We start from the raw sequence: 22139 nt of genomic DNA, 5'->3' as shown, positions 1-22139 counted from the left end.
TCAGCTCAGCTGACATTTGTGGGGTTACCAGCTCATAATTTTTTTTGTACAAATTTTGCCTCATTATTTGATGAATTTGGTGTTAAGATTTATTTATTTTATTTAGTTATTTGGGAAATCAACGGATACACATTACGGGACATAATTTACATTATTAATATATAAAACTTACAGATTTTCACAGAAATACAACAAAAAATTTAAGAGGTAGTTTTTGCAATATTTTTTTTATTTCTGGTCATTTTACCAATTATTAACAAAAAATCATTTTAACAAAAAATATTTCTATAATAAAATTTAAGAATGGATTTGAACTTGGAACTAAATTGCTTATAAAACAAAATCTTACTAATAATATTATAAATGCGAAACTTTGAAATGTCTGAATGGATGTTTGTTACTCTTTCACGCAAAAAGTACTAAACGGATTTTGATGAAACTTTACAGTATCATTATTTATAACCCAGAATAACATAAAATATACGTTATAATTTATGACGATCTGTGACAAACTAAATTTCACGCTGCTGAAGCCGCGGGCAAAAGCTAAAAATCTTATATTTAAAAAACGCGGTGCTTAAAACTTATTGCTTTGGTGGTGTCTATTACACAATCCTTCGGGTTCTAATTTGAGATTTTTAACTTGAGCGTGCTGTTACTTAAGTATGAACATAAGCCTATTTGATTTTCTGAATTAAGAATTGAAATCAACTTTGCAATTTTGCTTGAGTCGAAAAAACGCCATCGAGCGAATTCTTTTTAATATTGACACTCTGTTTTGCCAATAAAATTATCTAGGGCAGTAGCAGCAGTAATGTACCTGGTACCTTGCTGAATTAATCACTGATTTATTTTTACAAGCTTTATAATTTTTTGGTTGGAGTCGACATTTTTAAATTTTGTACACACACACTTATTTTTTGGGTATTTCGCCGAAACAGTAAATTTTCTGTGTCCAGGCAGGCGAACACATGTTTTTTTATATCAATCTGTATAAAACTATTTTTATGGGAAAGTTCATCAACAGTTTTATTTGTTTTTGCTATTACAATAGCAGAAACTACAAATAATACCGTAGAAAAACTTAATCAAAAGTCGTTTTTCTAATTTCCTTGTTATGTCCATTACTGTTATTTGCCAAAATGAAGGCTCATTATAACAAATTGAAGCGTAATTTAATTCTAATAGCACTCTCTTTACATTTGAGAAACGTTTGGCTATCGGAAAATAAAAACTTTAAATGTCAAATACTTATAGGAAGAAAATAAAGTAAAGTTAAGTTCTTGTCCAGATCAAAAGTATAATTTCCCTGGGTCTTCGTTTCGACCATTGTTGTAACGAAACGAAAAAACTTAGAATGTAACGCACTGCACCACTACACTCGGCCATTTCGTCCCAAGAGGCCATTGAGGCAGGACAGTACGTCGTTGATCAGTTTCGCGACAAATCGCATAAATAGGTCCCTCCTTGGGTTTTTGTTTACTAAAAAGTCAATTTCTTTGGACGGTTTTTTGCAACTAAACAATGGATTAATTTTATTGTTTATTTACACAAATGTAGTGTCTGTAGGGGTAAACCCATGATTTAAATAGTAAATGCATAGGGTAAATAGGTTTTTGTCTGTGGTGTCTTTTAGGCATAAATCTAATTTCTTTGGTCCTAATTTCCTTGTTTTCCGTGGCATAAAATGACCTAGGAAATTATAAAAGACCATTAATAATTCGGCGTAAAGTCAAATTTTGAGTATTTCTTTATTGGAATAAGTTTAAAATTTACATTTTAAGAAATAGGTATCAGAATAGATATAGAAAAACTTGTTTTTAACTTTTAACTCAATCTACTGCATTTATCTTCCTTATTTGTGTAAAAAGGTCGTAATGATATAATATTCATTGGCATGTTTGCTTGCGAAAGTACACAAAAATGGGTCGAACAAAAAAAAAGCAAACCACAGAAGAAAACTTAGAGAAAAAAATATTTATAATAATTTCCTTGGCTATCAAAAATTTATGACCTCATAACTTTGTTTCTAAAACGAATTATGACACCCCTTCTAGATATATTAGCTTAGTTTTTACTACTTATTGCAATGGGAAACTAAAAATAGTTAAAAACAAAAATAAAATACGTGCCAAGGAAATTAGGCAAAATTGACCATTTTTGGCGAAATACCCTTTTAAGGATGACAACACTTCTTTACTTCTTTTTACTTTCCGTTTGTTGACAGGGTAGCTGCTTTTTTGCCACAATTAAAATGAAAAATGATTTTAATAAACTCCACTGCATTTCTTTTTCATCTTAGTCAATCTAAAATCTAAAACTTAAAAATATTTAAAGATTTTTTTTAATCTTTTAATAAAAAAAGAATTCGCTCGACCGTCGACGACTAATGCCATAGTCGACATCAACTTGCTCGTCAGGGAAAGTAAGAGAGATAGGTAGGTAGGTACCTACTTATCTACTACCCTCGCCTCACACCTCATCTGTGCCTCACACGGAACGGGCAAACTTACATTCAAAAATGATTTAAAATAACGAATTGCCTACATAACGAACCGGGACGATTACGCTTCGCACAGTGCGAATCGCACCGGTGCTTAGGCACATATTAAACCTTCGTCTTGTTGATTCACTCCATCACTCTATCTATTGCTGAAAATGGCATTACAATTCGTTCCGTAATAAATAGGAGTGGGTTCACCATATTTTATTATGTAGGTACCTACTTCGTCGTAACGGCCGGCCGCGACGCGGCGGTATTCGAACCCGCGTTCCTCGTATCATAAATCGGCCAGTCCGAGGCCTTGTCGCTAATTTTCATAGTTTTCCCTTCGTGCATTCCCTTTGTTCCCGTTGAGTCACACCCCACCATTTTGTGTAACACTGTTACCCATTGGTAAAAAAATTACCGCAAAATCTTCTAAGGCAATTGACAACTACCTTTGTGATTGGCCTAATAGTAGTACTTAAGTAGTAAGTCAATCGTCATTTACTTTCACTCATATTAATCAATATCAGCACTTAGTTAAGTGGTTAGAGCAGTCATTAATTTTTTTAGCGATAATAGGTATTGGCATCTCTAATGAAATACGTCATAGCAATTAGATGTTTTTCCAGTTGCTCAAGTTCTAATAAAATAAAAGTTAGGGCAGGTGTCCCAAGCGATCATGCATGGTCATACGTCCAAGTCTTACCTGAGGCAGTCGATCTTTTCAAGTTTTATATTACAGTTTAATTTTAGTCTTCTAGATCACAAAAATAACACTGCAATTATCTGAATCACGTGATATTGTTAACAACCAAACGGTGGCGGCTGCGTGTTTGACCTCCACCTGGGTCACGCTCACGTTACTGAAAGTGGAGACATTTATCTTAGGGGCAGCACAGTCAGTGTGATTCGCAGACTACCACAATAGTTTTGACGTAATAAGTACTAATTTTATCATTCAACGTATGTCAACATGGGTAAAAAAAAGACAAATTATGCATAAGCACTTCATACCGCGCTCGTACGAAAACATGCCTTCGATTCAAAAACAATACCAACTTAACAAAGCCCTCCTTAAAATGCAATGTCACCTTACCTTATCAATTATTTATCTTAATTAAGTAGGTACTAGTAGGTAGGTAGGTAAAACGAGTAGAACTTAGGTGAAATAAGTAGCTATGTACCTACTTGTGTTGAGTGGGTCGACCGATGTCGTAGTAAGTAACCATGTAAAATTGATGTTAGTTTATCTGTAGGTAGGATGTGTAGGTATGATGAATTTTATGTTATCACATCATGCGACAAACAGGGTAGATTAATTAATTAGGTAGGTAGATCAGAAAAAAATAACGTAAGAAGTGGGTAGGTACCAAAAAATTAAATAAGAACGATAAATAATCGCTATGTTTTTTTATTTATTTTTTTGCATCAATAGGTACAGTACAGTGAGTACTATTAAAGTATAAAAGTAGATATTTATTACTGTTACTGTTGTACAGCTTACAAAAGTAGTTGTACCTAGAAATATTAAAGTACAAATTGTCAATTCTTAAAAGTAGGGCTTACTTATCTCTAAAAGCAATATAATATCCACTTAAAACTTATCTAAAGATTCATCATCCACAGATATGCAAATTCATGTTATTAGGTAATAAATGTTAAGTCATTATAACTTAGGAGTTAGAAAATTGTTTGAGTACTTAATAGATACACACTATTAACAGTATTATTTATTGTTTATACATAATTATCTTTTGCATTTGATAATAATTTGAAAAACTGTTTCTTTAATGTAATCCTAAAATTATAGCCATATCTATTTTTGAGTTCAGATAAAATTAACAAAATATTTAATTTAAATAAATTGGCCTTTTTCAAAGAACCACAAAATTACAATAATTTACTTTATAAGAACAATACTAAAACTTTTCTTACTAAAATTCAATACAATGGAAGTTGATTATATCACAGATTTTTGTTCAACAATGAGGAATAACTATTATATTAATTCTACTTGGATAAGGCACTTGCCACAACCTTATGTAACATTATAAACATGTCAACTTATAAATATATAACAGTGTGTAGACATTTATACAAATTATGCAGCTCTTGTGTGACCTTACAATGACCTTATTGTTCTATTATAACCTCAGAACATAAATACGTAAGTTTTCACAAAATTGGAATGATAACATTATTAAATGCATATTATGCTTTCACCGCAATAAAAATATCACCAAAAGTAGTAGGAAGCCATCACCCAGGAGATATAAATAATGTATATAGCATATAGCATTAAGGAAGAGCAGGTTTGACCCATTTGTAGGAACCTGAGTACTTGAAATCATATCCTTTCAATTTGCTGTCTGCTTCTTGAGGACCCCGAGATCCAAACACGTAAGGAATAGGTTTCACTTGGTTCTCTTCCAATTCTTTTAAGATAGGTGTGAATATACGCCAAGCTTCAGTCAACTCATCATTGCGTACGAAATGCATTTGACTGCCCATGAAGACATCTAAAATTAATCTTTCATATGCATCAGGCACATTCGCTTCTCTATAACGCAAGCTATAAGTTAAATCCAGTTCAGCTTCCACAAGATCGAAATTCATTCCTGGAGATTTGGACATCAATTTTACGTACACTGCTTCACCTGGTTGTACTCTTAGTACCAGCTCATTCCTCTTTGCATGCCCGTCAAATATATCTCCCGGCACATCTTTATACTGCACTCTTACTTCTGCTTTTCTCTCGTTAAGTGCCTTACCACATCGTAAGATAAATGGCACACCTTGCCACCTGGAATTATTAATCCACAATGCCGCCAAAGCATAAGTTGGTGTCACTGAACCATCAGGAACAGTGGGGTCATCCAAATAACCTAACTTCTCATCACCTTGTCCATCAGGGTTACCAACATACTGGCCTATCAATATGTCTTCTTTACGTATAGGACGAATGTGTCTCAATACTTTCACTTTTTCATCTCTAATGTCATTTGGATTCAATGACACTGGTTTCTCCATAGCAACAAGAGATAGGATTTGAAGAAGGTGGTTTTGCATAACATCTCTTATGATGCCAAAGTCATCAAAGTATCCACCTCTGCCTTCGGTTCCAAATGGTTCCTTAAATGAAATCAGAACCGATGCAATATTTTCACGGTTCCATGAGGGGTCAAAAATAGAATTAGCAAATCGAATAGTCAACAAATTCTGTACCATTTCCTTTCCAAGATAATGATCTATTCTATAGATCTGCTCTTCCTTGAAGAGACCCGCAAGATGCTGGCTTAATTTGTTGGAAGAAATGTCATCTCTGCCAAAGGGTTTTTCAATAATAACTCTGGTGTATCCTTTTATTGACGTACAGGCGTTTCTGATATTTACAGTAACATCCGAAAACACAGTCGGCGGCACAGCTAAATAAAATATCCTGTTAGCTACAGGTCCTTTTTCATGCTTAGTAATGAGTTGATTGAGCAATTCGTAATCTATACGCTTATCATAGGAACCTGCATGATAGTCATTGGCAGCCCAAAATTTCTCAAATTTTTCTTCATCTCCGGGACGCACTTTCATATATTTTTCGCTTTTCTGGCGAACTTCTGCCATAGTCTGTTTGGTGCGTGCATAACCAATAAATTTTGTCTTCTCTGGTAAAAGGTCGTCACGATATAAAAACCAAATGGTTGGATAAATCTTCTTTTTTGCCAAGTCTCCTGATGCACCCAGCAATATAAAAGTGTGCGGGTACTGAAAATCTGCTTTAGTTTCCATGTTAGTGATAACCTAACCAAACTTTTATCTGAATTTTATAACACGAACCACGGCACGGGTGTCTATTTTAAAGCAATAATTATTTCACTTATTTTGCACACTTTTAAAGTAAAGACGGCCTACCCGTTTTTAAAGTAAAATATTCAAAAGTTTCAATATTATGTGCAGTCACTTTATATACCACAGTTTTAGCTTGTTCCCTTTTACAGATTGTAATGATTACTAATGATCGCGTATGATAGGTTCAAATTCAATCAAAATTGAGCAATCGACCAATAGTTATGAAGCAATTAGTGTGGCAATTACTAATTGCTTTAAATAAATGTAAAATGTAAGTAACGAAAACGCACTGATTTTCTAGGTTCTCGGTGAATGACATTTATTTGACATTGAACTTTTTTACACAAAAAGCGATGTCATAAGTTCCTTTTCACTTGTTTAGAATATTAATAATTGTTTTAAAACATATACATTTAATTATGTAGACAACATTTTTTCAAGCAGATTTAATTTTAATAACATAAATAAAATATTTTTTAGTAATTTATTTATAATAGGTGATTGTGAATACAAATTGCGTTTAGTTTGGTTAAGAGAGATTTTGTGTGGTCATTATTTCAGAAATGAAATAAAATTATTACTATTGAAAATCATATTTAGAAATTAGCATTATTTCACCTTTTGAAGAAAACATTCTTCATTATTTAGGCTTTACTTCTTAATAAAGTAATTTATGATGATTTTAGTTCGCAATCCTTTGTACAATAATGCGAAGTTGTAACAAAACGGAAACTCACCGTGACGTGACGCTATGTCATTTGTGTAGATCTTTTGTTAAAATTGTTAAAATTCGGCAAGAGATAGTTTATTTGAAGATATAACGTGCTTAATACTACAAATAATTACATTTCGCCTTATATGTGTTTTAGAATTTACATAAACATTGTCCGTGTCAGAGGCGGGATAAGCTCATCTATAGGTATATTTAGTTCAACGACCTTGTTACTGACAGGTTCATCTTTGCGACTGTATTAATTTATGAAAGTGGTATACCTACCCTAGCTGTTAAATAAACTGCAGAGGATGGAGCCCTCGAGAGAACCAGGTATGTACAGGAATGTCTTTTTATTCATATGGTATGTCAGCATGTTACCCTAGGCCTTTGTATGTCTATGAGGCAGGTAGGTACCTATTAAAGTAAGCACTGCCTACATTAAGCAGTAAATAGCAATACTGTGCATTATCCATTATGTATTCCATTATATGGATCAATCATTGATGCTGTTCTTACCTAGAATATGAAGAATGTATATTTGAGAAAATAGTAAATAATAGAAAATATCCTCTAACCATATCGTTGAAACTTCTGGTGGGTGTCAATCACCCTATGAATCTCTAGTCTTAAGTGCATACTCTTTCAACCCCCAAGATATATTATTTTGTTTAAATCTTACTCTACCTCCTAAGACTTTTCCTTGTCATGCATAAAATTTAAATAAATTAACTGAACAATATACGCAAATGTTATCTCAAACCTCTGAAGTGAAATGATATAAACAAGTGTTTAATTTAGTTTTACAAGTCAGTCTAGTTATAAATTATTTTTATATTGATAACAATAAATAAATCCACATTCAGTAAATAAGTACCTACACATCGCAAATTTTATTTTAATCTCTTAATTATTTTTTTTGTGAACAATCACCAAAATAATAAAATAATGAAAATTTTATTGTAATGCTAGTTAAACATTATATTGTAGGTGGCGCTAGAAGCTTAAATGATTCAAACAGTGGTGGTAGATGGCAGCACATGCCTCAACTTTCCTCAAAGCTTCTTCATTGGATTGTTGGCTAACAAAAATTTTGGTAGGTATTTGAAAAAAGAATGCTGTAGATATATTTGGAAAATATATTTCCAAAATCATACTAAATAAATTATTATTTCACATACCTAATCCTTTTTTTCTGGTTACTGTACCTATGCAAAAAATGTTTTGAACTTTTTTAAGTTACAGTTAGGTACTACTACACTACAGCTTAGAAAATTAATTATAAAGTTTTATTTCAATCTCAAAGTAGCTAATTTTCATTAAGTTATTTGAATCCCTTTCAAAATCCCATTGTAAAATACCAAAATAATTTAAGGAAAGAAAGTAGTTTTCCTATTTTATATGATCCATTTGTCTGAATTGAATTGAAAAAAAAAGTAATTCAAGCAGCTAGTTTATTATTATGATCGAGAATCATTGAAGCTTTTCAAAGTTATTAAGAGCCCTATAAAGTTCTTCCATTACAAAAAACCCGTCAAGTGCGAGTAGGCTTTGCGCCGCGCACATAGGTACCCTTGTTTGTGAGAGGGTACGATATCTCTATCTACCCTCCTTTGTCTGAAAAATACGGCAGTATCAAGTTATAATTAAACTTAACTTTATAATTGACTGACAAGCTCTCTCACATTATCTATCTCCAAGGATGTTAAAGTATCTTGATAAAATTACATCTTAACAAAATCTTAAAAAGGTAAAGGAATGTGCTTTACCTTTTTGTAGATTTGAATAACTGACTAAAATCTGATCATGCGTCATAAACTACTAATAAACTTGCCCATTTCCAACTGTTAAAAAATCTCATTTTATGATTAGCATAGACATTTTTATTTGCCTCATCTAAATTTGAGCGCTTCATAGATTGCCGAGCCTCCCGCGGTCAAAAACGATCGAGTTCCTATTGCGTACGTGTATTTTGATGTGGGCAATATTTATGGTGCAGTTGAGGTCTGGCACGAATAGCACGTGTGATGCGGCGACAGGCAGCGCGGGCGGGTGGCAGGGCGAGGGGTGCGCAGTCGTGTGCAGTGGACCACTCGACGTCGCACAAGGTCAAGGAGAATGATTAACAACGAAAATACAGCAAAACAACGATGGCGGCGCGGGGATGGCGCGGGGACCGGGCCGCCACACGGTGGTCCCGATTTAATAAAACATGGACATTGATGCTAGAAGCACGAAAATTTTTTTGATGGTTACTGCTATGATAACTAATAAGGCAAAAAAATATTACAATCCTACGACGTCTATTTCGTAGTAAAAAAAAATATATACATATTTTTTGTATGGAAGAAATTACGTTTCTGTCAATTTTTCGAAATTCTTTAACGATGTCAAGATGCCGATCACACATGTTATAAAACAAGTGATTCTGAGTATTTCATGCGAGATACTTGTCACTTATCTCTGCGTACTTTTGAGTTATCGAGGGTTGAAAAATCGATTTTTTTATATTAAATATTTCCACGAAAAATTGCCAGAATTACAATATGGTGTATAAGGGACACTTTTGATGACACATAACAACGACTCGCACTCGCGCGCGCTCGTATGCATCAACTTTTACTAAAATAAAAAAAAAATTAAGGGAAATAATTAATACAAAGTTGTATGTATAGGTCCGCTGGCCGTCAAAAAGTAGCTTATACGAGAGGTTGCCCAATTTACAATATGTCCATCATTGATAACTCACACAAATATCGTCTCTCTCTGAAGGATAACAAGTTTTTTTTGTTTCCAGAAGCTCTTGATAGGATGGAAGCCCATAAATACTCTCTGAAGCGAGAATGAATCTCAAATTGCGATATTGCCATTTTGACAAATTACATGATGTAACTAGCGCTAACGTTTATCTTCAGGTAGACACAGTTTTAAGTTAAAAGATTGTCTACTATTTCACACTGTTCTTCGTTTTGGAACAGTTCTTTGATTATAGGTAGTCGCTAATTTCGTTTTGTTAGACTCTTTCAGTTTAGCACATAAAGCGTAAACTAATTCCTCCTCAGAATGATCTAAAAGTGTTAGAGAGCGCCTCTTCTTCTGCAGAAGAAGAATTTTGCATAAATCTTCAAAAGGTTTTTTATTTATACCAGAAGTCGATGGTTGCACATCTACTTCCGCAGTCTCATCAACTGGAGCGTCTTCCTCGGTGTTAACGTTGTCTATGCGTTGTGTTAACTCGGTAAAAGAACATTGTTTAAATCTATATTTTTACATTTCGGCCAGACCATTTCAGACTAAAATGACGAACGTATTGGCATTGAATTGTCTTTCGAAGATTTGAGTAATTATCAAATCATTAAGTCGTAATTTTACAAGAAATATATCAAAGAAGATATGGTCTGCTTCCAGTAGAGCCCAAAAGACATTTTTGCACCAGAATTCGCATTGGCTAGACTCTGAAATTGTCTGGCCGAATTGTAAAAATATAGATTTAAACAATGTTTTTTACCGAGTTAACACAACGCATAGACAACGTTAATACTGAGGAAGACGCTCCAGTTGATGAGACTGCGGAAGTAGATGTGCAACCATCGACTTTTAGTATAAATAAAAAACCTTTTGAAGATTTATGCAAAATTCTTCTTCTGCAGAAGAAGAGGCGCTCTCTAACACTTTTAGATCATTCTGAGGAGGAATTAGTTTACGCTTTATGTGCTAAACTGAAAGAGTCTAACAAAACGAAATTAGCGACTACCTATAATCAAATAACTGTTCCAAAACGAAGAACAGTGTGAAATAGTAGACAATCTTTTAACTTAAAACTGTGTCTACCTGAAGATAAACGTTAGCGCTAGTTACATCATGTAATTTGTCAAAATGGCAATATCGCAATTTGAGATTCATTCTCGCTTCAGAGAGTATTTATGGGCTTCCATCCTATCAAGAGCTTCTGGAAACAAAAAAAACTTGTTATCCTTCAGAGAGAGACGATATTTGTGTGAGTTATCAATGATGGACATATTGTAAATTGGGCAACCTCTCGTATAAGCTACTTTTTGACGGCCAGCGGACCTATACATACAACTTTGTATTAATTATTTCCCTTAATTTTTTTTTTATTTTAGTAAAAGTTGATGCATACGAGCGCGCGCGAGTGCGAGTCGTTGTTATGTGTCATCAAAAGTGTCCCTTATACACCATATTGTAATTCTGGCAATTTTTCGTGGAAATATTTAATATAAAAAAATCGATTTTTCAACCCTCGATAACTCAAAAGTACGCAGAGATAAGTGACAAGTATCTCGCATGAAATACTCAGAATCACTTGTTTTATAACATGTGTGATCGGCATCTTGACATCGTTAAAGAATTTCGAAAAATTGACAGAAACGTAATTTCTTCCATACAAAAAATATGTATATATTTTTTTTTACTACGAAATAGACGTCGTAGGATTGTAATATTTTTTTGCCTTATTAGTTATCATAGCAGTAACCATCAAAAATATTTTCGTGCCTCTAGCATCAATGTCCATGTTTTATTAAATCGGGACCACTGTGCGCCAGTCAGAGCAGCGACGCCGCCCGCACCGGCCGCGAGCAAGGCGCCGCTCGCGACGTTTCGAAAATCGATGCACGATCCGTTGCCGGCCGTCATCATCACGTATCAACTGTAATTACAATAGTAAACCCCCATCGAGGGGCGTGCGACGGCCCCATGTCTCTCTGACACGCGTTGTTGTGATGCGTCCGCCTGTGCTCCTGCATAGCACTGCCGTGTTTATATCTTGGGAATTGAAAAGAATCCTATTATGATCTTGAATGTAAAGGGTTTCTTACCTATTAATCCCCTTCAACTTGTTACTGTGTATGTTATGAATGCATTGCACGTGGGTGCCGCTAATCAAACGCGAATATAAACCATGAAATAAGTACGAAGTAATGGAAAATAATCTCCATTTATGATTCGGCGTCAATCCCTATCGGATCAATTATTTAATCTCCTAAGACCTTTTCAACTGAACAATATACGCAAATGTTATCTCAAACCTCTGAAGTGAAATGATATAAACAAGTGTTTAATTTAGTTTTACAAGTCAGTCTAGTTATAAATTATTTTTATATTGAGAACAATAAATAAATCCACATTCAGTAAATAAGTACCTACACATCGCAAATTTTATTTTAATCTCTTAATTATTTTTTTTGTGAACAATCACCAAAATAATAAAATAATGAAAATTTTATTGTAATGCTAGTTAAACATTATATTGTAGGTGGCGCTAGAAGCTTAAATGATTCAAACAGTGGTGGTAGATGGCAGCACATGCCTCAACTTTCCTCAAAGCTTCTTCATTGGATTGTTGGCTAACAAAAATTTTGGTAGGTATTTGAAAAAAGAATGCTGTAGATATATTTGGAAAATATATTTCCAAAATCATACTAAATAAATTATTATTTCACATACCTAATCCTTTTTTTCTGGTTACTGTACCTATGCAAAAAATGTTTTGAACTTTTTTAAGTTACAGTTAGGTACTACTACACTACAGCTTAGAAAATTAATTATATTTCATAGCTTCATTCTTCAGATATTATTTACCAGGTAGTCCCTTTAAGCTACTAGGCGACTTCGCAAAATTTTTAGAGACTTTTATTCAGTCTAATTAAAAACAAAACACGTATGGTTTGTATTTTAATATAAAAAAGTATCTTATTTGACTACTTTATTTCTTCCCCTTCCCTACCGCCGTAACAGTCGTAACCGGTACTACAGCTCATTCCTTTTTGCGCGCGGCGACGAACGCACCTCTCAAAATATATATAAAAATAAGTGAAATAAGTGATTTTATTTTACAAAAGTTTTTGAAAATCAAAATGCCAAAACGTAGTGCTGAAGAACTAATCAAGCATTACGAAAAGAAAATTGCAAAAATAAGAAGAAAAGAAATTACGCCAAGTGTATGTGAAACCGATGACGACAGTTTTCTATCAGGTATGTGTACTAAACCAGTGTTTTCTCCTACCAAAACGCCTCACATGAAGTCACATGTAGGTGTAGACCCAGAGTTAATTCTCAAATGAGATTGACCGAGAGTCGCTGTTGTTTACAACAGCATTTACTTACTCAACCCAGAGCCAAGTATCTTTCGAGATCGGCCGAGAGTTGCCTAAATAAGTAAATTATGCATTTTAACAGACCCAAGAGTCAATTTTTTCCAAATTGACCGAGAGTCAAATCCTTGACTTACCTTTTAATAAAATTTATATACCTACCCACTAAAATACTTATTAGATATTTAAAATACAGACAACAGAATCAATATTTAGCAATATTTTCATGATCTAAATAAGGTAGTATATAAAAAAAAAAAATAAGTATCTTTCCACCTTCAACATAGTTAAAATAATTCAAATTGTAAGAATTTTAATTAAGTACTTACATAGTTTATTTCTACTTTTAGTTCCCGAGGAAAATTCACCTCCTCAAGCCGATAACACTGTTGAAATCCCCTACGAGGAAACCTTTGAAATCCTGCCAGAACAAAACCTGGAAGTACAAACTTCTTCAGAGCCTACACAAGAACTAACGAGTCTTGTTGAAAATGTCACTTCGGAGACAACAACGCCACCAGACTTGGATCCAGAGCTGCTAGCAGCATTGGGAGACCCGACTGATGACACCCCCGAATACGGGAGCGACATACACGAACGGCTGGCCAAATTATGGCAGCCTCTACTTAAAAAAGGCCTGGACAAAGAAGCAAAAGACAGGATTTACAAAGAATACACTACTCCCAATAACTGTAGACTGCTTCAAGCCCCGAAAATGAACCCCGAGATCATGGCGGCCGTGACAGACGCAAGGAAAACAAAAGATAAACGATGGGCCACAAATCAACAGCAAATAGGCTCTGCTATAACAGCCATAAATAGGGCCATGGAAAAATTAATGACAAGCGACGACAAAGCCTCAGCTATAAAACATCTAAGCAACAGTTGTCGAATGCTGTGTGATATGCACGCATTGTTCACGAAAATCAGAACTAGAGTTGTCTGCACAGGCCTAGATAAAACCACACTAAGTGTTATAAATAACACAGAACGAGACGAATTGCTCTTCGGGGCCAACCTGTCGGAAAAAATAAAGGTGGCAAAAACCCTTGAAAGACAAGGCAACCAAATGAAAAGACCTAATCAAAACCAAAGACAAACACAGCCTTCATCATCACGTCCATATTCGGAAAACTGGCAGGCCCCTCCTCGCTACCCATCAACCAGAGGACGAGGAGGATACAGGAAGCCCACGCCCAATGCTCGACGACAGTACGCGCAAACATCGATGATACCACCACCAGCTCCAGCTCTCCCAAGGGGTCCACGTCCTGCACACCAGATGCGCCCGAGGACACCACAACAATAACTCAGGTACATGCTGGCAGATTATCTCTTTTTTATGACAATTGGACACATATCACTTCCAATACCTATGTATTAGACTGTGTTAAAAATGGTTTACGTATACCGTTTTGTAAAGAAGTAATCCAATATAACATACCTCCATGTAATTTCTCACATGCTGAATATCAAGATTTAAATATCGCCTTAAACAAACTTATCGACTTAGGAGCTATTGAAAAATGTACACCTCGCACTGACCAATACTTGTCTAGCATATTTTTAACACCATAACAAACATAAAAAAAAAAAAAAAAAAAAAAAAAAAAAAAAAACATACGGGTCGAATTGAGAACCTCCTCCTTTTTTGAAGTCGGTTGAAAACCTAATGGCGACAAACGTTTTATATTGAACTTGAAAAAATTTAACAAATTCGTCTCAAAGTCTCATTTTAAAATGGAAGACTATAGAACAGCATGTAAACTTATTCCAAAAAATGCTTACCTGGCAACAATAGACCTAAAAGAAGCCTACCTTTTGATCCCTATTAATCCCGAGGACCGAAAATACTTGCGTTTTCAGTGCAAAAACGCCTCTAATTCAATCACTGAAACATATGAATTTACTGCTATGCCTTATGGTCTATCAGTGGCACCCTGGGTGTTTACAAAACTTATGAAAGAAGTTATTTCTCATCTCAGAAATCTCGGCTTTAAATCAGTGATTTACCTAGACGATATTTTATGCATTGGAGATAACTTTATCGATTGTAAAAATAACGTTAATGAGACTTTGAGACTCCTGCGATCCTTAGGTTTCGTAATAAACTTTGAAAAAAGCTCTCTGCAGCCAAATCACATTTGTCGCTTTTTAGGTTTTGTTTTCAATACCAAATCATTACAAATTACACTACCCGAACAAAAACGAAACAATATTGCTCAGTTGGTTAAAAAATTCACAACTCTTTCCAAATGCTCGATACGAGAATTTGCACAATTAATTGGGGTATTAGTTGCAGCCTGCCCAGCCGTAAAGTACGGCTGGGTATACACAAAGATATTGGAAAGGCAAAAGTACTTAGCCTTACTTAAAAATGATAATTACGAAACAAACATCATACTCCCTAGTGTCATACTAGAAGATCTTAAATGGTGGTTAAATAACATCTTCAAAACCTCCAACCCCATGCGATTTTCAAACTTCGAACTCGAAATTTATACAGACGCGTCTAGTACAGGGTGGGGAGCAACGTGCGGAAACAAACGAGCTCATGGAGCTTGGAAAGCTGATGAACAACAACACCATATTAATTATAAAGAACTGCTAGCCGTCTTTTTAGGATTAAAGGTATTTGCTAACCAAATAACCAACAGCGCAATATTGTTACGTGTAGACAATACAACAGCCATAAGTTATGTAAACCGCATGGGAGGCATTCAGTTTCCCCATTTAAATAATCTATCTCGTCTTATTTGGCAATGGTGCGAGAAACGAAATATCTGGTTATTCACGTCTTATGTTAATACCAAAGAGAATAAAGCCGACCCTGCATCTAGAATTATAAATCCTGACACCGAATGGCAGTTATCCGACGCAAGCTATAAAACCATCGTTGAAAAGTTGGGTCAACCCGACCTAGACCTATTCGCTTCTCGCACAAATACCAAATGCACTAAATTCGTATCATGGAAACAAGACCCAGACGCAATCGCAGTAGATGCATTCACCCTAAACTGGCAAGACATTAATTTTTATGCATTCCCTCCCTTTTCACTTATCTTAAAATGTTTAAGAAAAATCGTGGATGACAATGCAAACGGAATACTAGTATTTCCAATATGGCCTTCGCAGCCGTGGTTTCCATTTCTGCAGAGCCTCGTAGCCTCTAAAATAATATATTTAGCCCCACATAAAGAACTTTTGCAATCTCCTTTCAGAGAACACCATCCATTGCACGAGACTCTTACCCTGGGTGCCGCGAGGCTCTGCAAGAAGCATTCATACGGCGAAAAACACCACTAGAAGCCATAACCTTAATGTTAGCCTCGCTGTCTGACAGCACTTTAAAGCAATATAACGTTTGCTATAAACTATGGTGGCATTTCTGCGAATCTAACAAACTAGATACCTACGAACCGACAAAATCTCATATCTTAGGTTTTTTAACTGAACAATTTAATAAAGGTTGCTCGCATGCATCTTTAAATAGTCATCGATCAGCACTGTCCTTATTATTAGGTAATAGTATTGGCAACGATGAATGCGTTAAACGATTACTTAAAGGAGCATTCAAACTAAGGCCTAGCTTACCCAAATATACCTATACATGGGACCCACAATTAGTCCTAAATCACCTTTCAAAATTATACCCCAATACTGAATTAACGCTGGAAAACATCACTAAAAAGCTAGCAGCACTATTGGCAATTTGTACAGCTCAAAGAGTACAAACGATCTCACTAATAAAACTAAGTAATATAACTATTAATGATGACATTATTAGAATTATAATCACGGACATCATTAAAACATCAAGGCCGGGCCACGAACAACCTATATTAAATTTGCCTTACTTTCATGAAAATATCAAAATTTGCCCAGCTACTACCCTAAAGGATTACATTCTTTTAACGCGACATATTAGAGAAGATAATTCCGGTAAACTATTATTGACATTTAAACCACCACATAGACCAGCAACCACACAAACAATTAGCCGCTGGGTCAAACAAGTGCTGGCAGATAGCGGGATAGACATAAGCATTTTCACTGCACATAGCACGAGGCACGCAGCCACATCTGCTGCGAGTCGCGCGGGATCTAACATAGAAACAATTAGAAAAGCCGCAGGCTGGTCTAACACTTCAAGTACCTTCGCTCGATTTTATCATAGAAATATACAAGATGATGGCCTGTTTGCAAAATCTGTATGTTTACCTACCTAAAAGGTAGATGATTTACGATTCCAATTACTGATTAACCAATTGTTATTATGAATAATGAATAATTACTATGTAATTTAAATTCTAATTTATATTGTAATAACACAAAGTAGGTATGTGTTTTAACCAATAAATAATTATGTTAAGATGACATCCATGTATAAAATGATATATGTATTTGATAATTAACCTTACTGATAATAAGAAACAATGTGTTCATTAGAATTAAGTATTGATAATGAATTAAGTATAAATTAATTATACATTATTTTTTTATTTGCAAAACCCTTTACTCTAAATATCTACCTGGTAAATAATATCTGAAGAATGAAGCTATGAAATATAATTGATGATTAAACGAACTTCGAGTGAAGTTCGATCATAATTATATGAATAGCTTCATTCGAAGATATTATCACCCACCCCCCCCATATACCCACTGAAAAGGTTTTGCAAAAACTCTGAAAGAATGAGCTGTAGTACCGGTTACGACTGTTACGGCGGTAGGGAAGGGGAAGAAATAAAGTAGTCAAATAAGATACTTTTTTATATTAAAATACAAACCATACGTGTTTTGTTTTTAATTAGACTGAATAAAAGTCTCTAAAAATTTTGCGAAGTCGCCTAGTAGCTTAAAGGGACTACCTGGTAAATAATATCTTCGAATGAAGCTATTCATATAATTATGATCGAACTTCACTCGAAGTTCGTTTAATCATCAATTATAAAGTTTTATTTCAATCTCAAAGTAGCTAATTTTCATTAAGTTATTTGAATCCCTTTCAAAATCCCATTGTAAAATACCAAAATAATTTAAGGAAAGAAAGTAGTTTTCCTATTTTATATGATCCATTTGTCTGAATTGAATTGAAAAAAAAAGTAATTCAAGCAGCTAGTTTATTATTATGATCGAGAATCATTGAAGCTTTTCAAAGTTATTAAGAGCCCTATAAAGTTCTTCCATTACAAAAAACCCGTCAAGTGCGAGTAGGCTTTGCGCCGCGCACATAGGTACCCTTGTTTGTGAGAGGGTACGATATCTCTATCTACCCTCCTTTGTCTGAAAAATACGGCAGTATCAAGTTATAATTAAACTTAACTTTATAATTGACTGACAAGCTCTCTCACATTATCTATCTCCAAGGATGTTAAAGTATCTTGATAAAATTACATCTTAACAAAATCTTAAAAAGGTAAAGGAATGTGCTTTACCTTTTTGTAGATTTGAATAACTGACTAAAATCTGATCATGCGTCATAAACTACTAATAAACTTGCCCATTTCCAACTGTTAAAAAATCTCATTTTATGATTAGCATAGACATTTTTATTTGCCTCATCTAAATTTGAGCGCTTCATAGATTGCCGAGCCTCCCGCGGTCAAAAACGATCGAGTTCCTATTGCGTACGTGTATTTTGATGTGGGCAATATTTATGGTGCAGTTGAGGTCTGGCACGAATAGCACGTGTGATGCGGCGACAGGCAGCGCGGGCGGGTGGCAGGGCGAGGGGTGCGCAGTCGTGTGCAGTGGACCACTCGACGTCGCACAAGGTCAAGGAGAATGATTAACAACGAAAATACAGCAAAACAACGATGGCGGCGCGGGGATGGCGCGGGGACCGGGCCGCCAGTCAGAGCAGCGACGCCGCCCGCACCGGCCGCGAGCAAGGCGCCGCTCGCGACGTTTCGAAAATCGATGCACGATCCGTTGCCGGCCGTCATCATCACGTATCAACTGTAATTACAATAGTAAACCCCCATCGAGGGGCGTGCGACGGCCCCATGTCTCTCTGACACGCGTTGTTGTGATGCGTCCGCCTGTGCTCCTGCATAGCACTGCCGTGTTTATATCTTGGGAATTGAAAAGAATCCTATTATGATCTTGAATGTAAAGGGTTTCTTACCTATTAATCCCCTTCAACTTGTTACTGTGTATGTTATGAATGCATTGCACGTGGGTGCCGCTAATCAAACGCGAATATAAACCATGAAATAAGTACGAAGTAATGGAAAATAATCTCCATTTATGATTCGGCGTCAATCCCTATCGGATCAATTATTTAATCTCCTAAGACCTTTTCAACCGACTTCAAAAAAGGAGGAGGTTCTCAATTCGACCCGTATGTTTTTTTTTTTTTTTTTTTTTTTTTTCTATGTTTGTTACGCGATAACTCCGCCAATTATGAACCGATTTGAACAAATCTTTTTTCGGCGTATAGGTAATACCTCAAGGGTGGTCCCATTTAAATTTAATAATAAAAAAAACAACCCCCAAGGGTGGAAAATTGGGGATGAACTTTTTTATACGTAATATCTCCGCCGATTATAAACCAATTTGAACGATTATTTTTTTGTTGAATAGGTATTATCAAAAGGGTGGTTTCATGCGAATTTGAAGAAAATATTTCACCCCCAAGGGTGGAAAATTGGGGATGAACTTTTTTATACGCAATATCTCCGCCGATTATGAACCAATTTTTTTTGGTCTCAGTGTACTGCCTACCTTCAGTGGTAACATCAAGGTAATAATTAGTTAACTAAAAAGCAAGAAATAAGTAAAATTTTATAAAAAAAAATAAAACCGAGTCCAAAAAACCTACACTAAAACGTAGAAAAATAATTACTAATTACCTACTTATTTATTAGGACGAATTATTAATATTTATGTAGGTATACCATGATTGATACTTTTGGAGTCGGTGCAGGCAAACTTTACATGTTTCATAATCTTGGCACCGACTCCAGAAGTATCAATCATGGTATACCTACATAAATATTAATAATTCGTCCTAATAAATAAGTAGGTAATTAGTAATTATTTTTCTACGTTTTAGTGTAGGTTTTTTGGAGTCGGTTTTATTTTTTTTTATAATTCGTAATTGTGCATTTTATATTAAAGTAACTAATAACGCCAATGCAAGAATTAATGGAGCCATAAAACTTAATGTAGCTGAATGGTTTTGATTTCTTATTTTAAGGATCCAACCTATGTCTGAAAACGCTTCGCCTGTTAAATTTGATATGCTCAAAGGCTATCAATTTGCATGTCGACTACAATTTTACAACAAAATGGCCATTTAAAGAAATCGTCGATGAATATGGCTCGTTATTGATGGAATTTAAATTAAAGGAATAAATTAATTTTGCTCATATAAAGTTATAATGTATTAACGCCCTTATGTCTTTATCTGACACGAGTCGTAAAGAGCATTGCAAGGTTGCAAGTGTATTGACTCTATGTGTTTTGAATACATTTATCTGAGTGCTCTATCGCTCTAGGCGTCGCATTTTCAGTTATGCTTGGGCAAATACAATACAAGATATCTTGTAATGACATATAACCCAGAACTATCCTCGTTTTGATAGTTTGACGTCAGGGTGATGTAACCGCCTTACAGCAGAAACCGTGCCAAACGGAGCACTGAGCCACTGATGATGGTTGTCTTAAGTACCATGATCCTAGTTATCATCAACCTATCGTAAAGAGATGAAAACATGCTCATTGATTAGTTTACCTTTTAAGTAAATAAACTAAAGTCTAAAAGCCAGGAACCTTTAAATTTTGAAACCAATTTAAAATTACAACACACAAAATATCCAAAACCAGGGTTTTCTAAATCTTCCTCAATATTATGTTCTTAAAAATTATATTCCGTGTCTACTAAACTATTATGCTATTGCGTCGTCAATATCTGTTATTTCAATAACTCTTCGTCATTATTTCCATTCAATATTATTAACGCAATCTTTACTTCTTTTCTATGTTGTAATTTATTGTCTAACCTTCTTTCACAGAAAAAAAGATTCTTGTAGACATCTTCATAAACTGTTATTAATCTGCTGAGCTACCACTTTCTTTCATGCAATGAATTCTCCAACCAACAATTAATCCTCTTGTCAGGTAAAACACTTATTACTAAAGTCATGAAATGTTTATTATTTTATAGAGCGTTAATCCAAGACGATTGTATCATTGTCAAGGCCTTCTACTTTATTAGAATTCAGTGCCGCCCTCACGCTAACTCACTTTTGGAATACTAATATGTTACTTTACTTTTTGCTAATCTGCAAATTTATAGCCAAATAGTTTCCTTGTCCCATCATATTTTGATAGCCACATTATGTCGAGGATTGAAATTACCTTGGAATTTTGGGATCACCGAAAATATTTACACGGTTAAATCGAATTCAAATTTTTTACCACTCAACATTGATTGATGTTTGCACGGTTAAATCAAAATGGAACCCCAAGTTATTTGCAATTTATCGGGTAAAGCACGTTTAATTCGAATTTCGGAGTCCCAATTTACGGTTCAGTATTTCGTTAACCAATCATTCGTATATTAATTCAACCAAAAGGCTCTTTCTATCTCGGTGGGCGGACCCAGGACAATTAAATGGGAGTGATAGAATTCTTGAAGTAGAAATAACTTGCCAACATTAAAGGCGTTGGTTTTGATTTTATTAGTATTTTGATTTCTCAAATCAAAATATAGGAATTGGTTGATAAGCCGCTCAAAACTAAACTTATAATCAAGCATTATGATTGGTCAAAAATACAGTATCTCGAATTCTCAATACGCCAAGAGGACAAACCTCTCCACTGCTTTGTTACAGAATGTAAAGCTAACTTCAAAGATCCAGTTCTCCTACAACGTATGATGAAAATAGTTATTTTCCTAGATGACCAAATGCTTCTGATTAATCAGTCTCAGATCAAATTGGAATAAATTGGATCATTCTGTCAATTTGAGCAG

General features: G+C 34.8%; 3 protein-coding genes across 10 annotated transcripts in view; 2 read left to right on the top strand and 1 right to left on the bottom strand.

Annotated features, from left to right (window-relative positions):
• Positions 1 to 3949: 3949 nt before the first annotated feature.
• Positions 3950 to 6565, bottom strand: LOC135087953 (glucose-6-phosphate 1-dehydrogenase). The gene has a single exon (XM_063982820.1). The coding sequence runs from the start codon at positions 6269 to 6271 to the stop codon at positions 4787 to 4789; it is 1485 nt and encodes a 494-aa protein (XP_063838890.1). The 5' UTR covers positions 6272 to 6565; the 3' UTR covers positions 3950 to 4786.
• A 498-nt stretch (positions 6566 to 7063) lies between these two features.
• LOC135087952 (protein ultraspiracle homolog) overlaps positions 7064 to 22139 on the top strand; it is a 70405-nt gene continuing 55329 nt past the window's right edge. For 2 of the 8 annotated variants that reach the window (XM_063982819.1, XM_063982814.1), the window contains exon 1: positions 19132 to 19270. Coding sequence is in view for 1 of the 8 variants with exons in the window: in XM_063982817.1 (XP_063838887.1) it covers positions 7355 to 7376 (22 nt within the window). In the remaining 7 variants the exon portion in view is untranslated. The other 6 variants (XM_063982817.1, XM_063982815.1, XM_063982812.1 and 3 more) reach the window with 6 other exon arrangements.
• Positions 13083 to 17606, top strand: LOC135088343 (uncharacterized). The gene is made up of 2 exons (XM_063983192.1): positions 13083 to 14470; positions 16378 to 17606. Exon 2 carries the CDS (start codon positions 16477 to 16479, stop codon positions 17383 to 17385), a length of 909 nt encoding a protein of 302 aa, XP_063839262.1. The 5' UTR covers positions 13083 to 14470; positions 16378 to 16476; the 3' UTR covers positions 17386 to 17606.

This window comes from Ostrinia nubilalis, chromosome 3 (assembly GCF_963855985.1).
Source record: "Ostrinia nubilalis chromosome 3, ilOstNubi1.1, whole genome shotgun sequence".
Lineage (NCBI taxonomy): Eukaryota > Metazoa > Arthropoda > Insecta > Lepidoptera > Crambidae > Ostrinia > Ostrinia nubilalis.
This window is presented reverse-complemented; position numbering and strand designations above follow the sequence as displayed.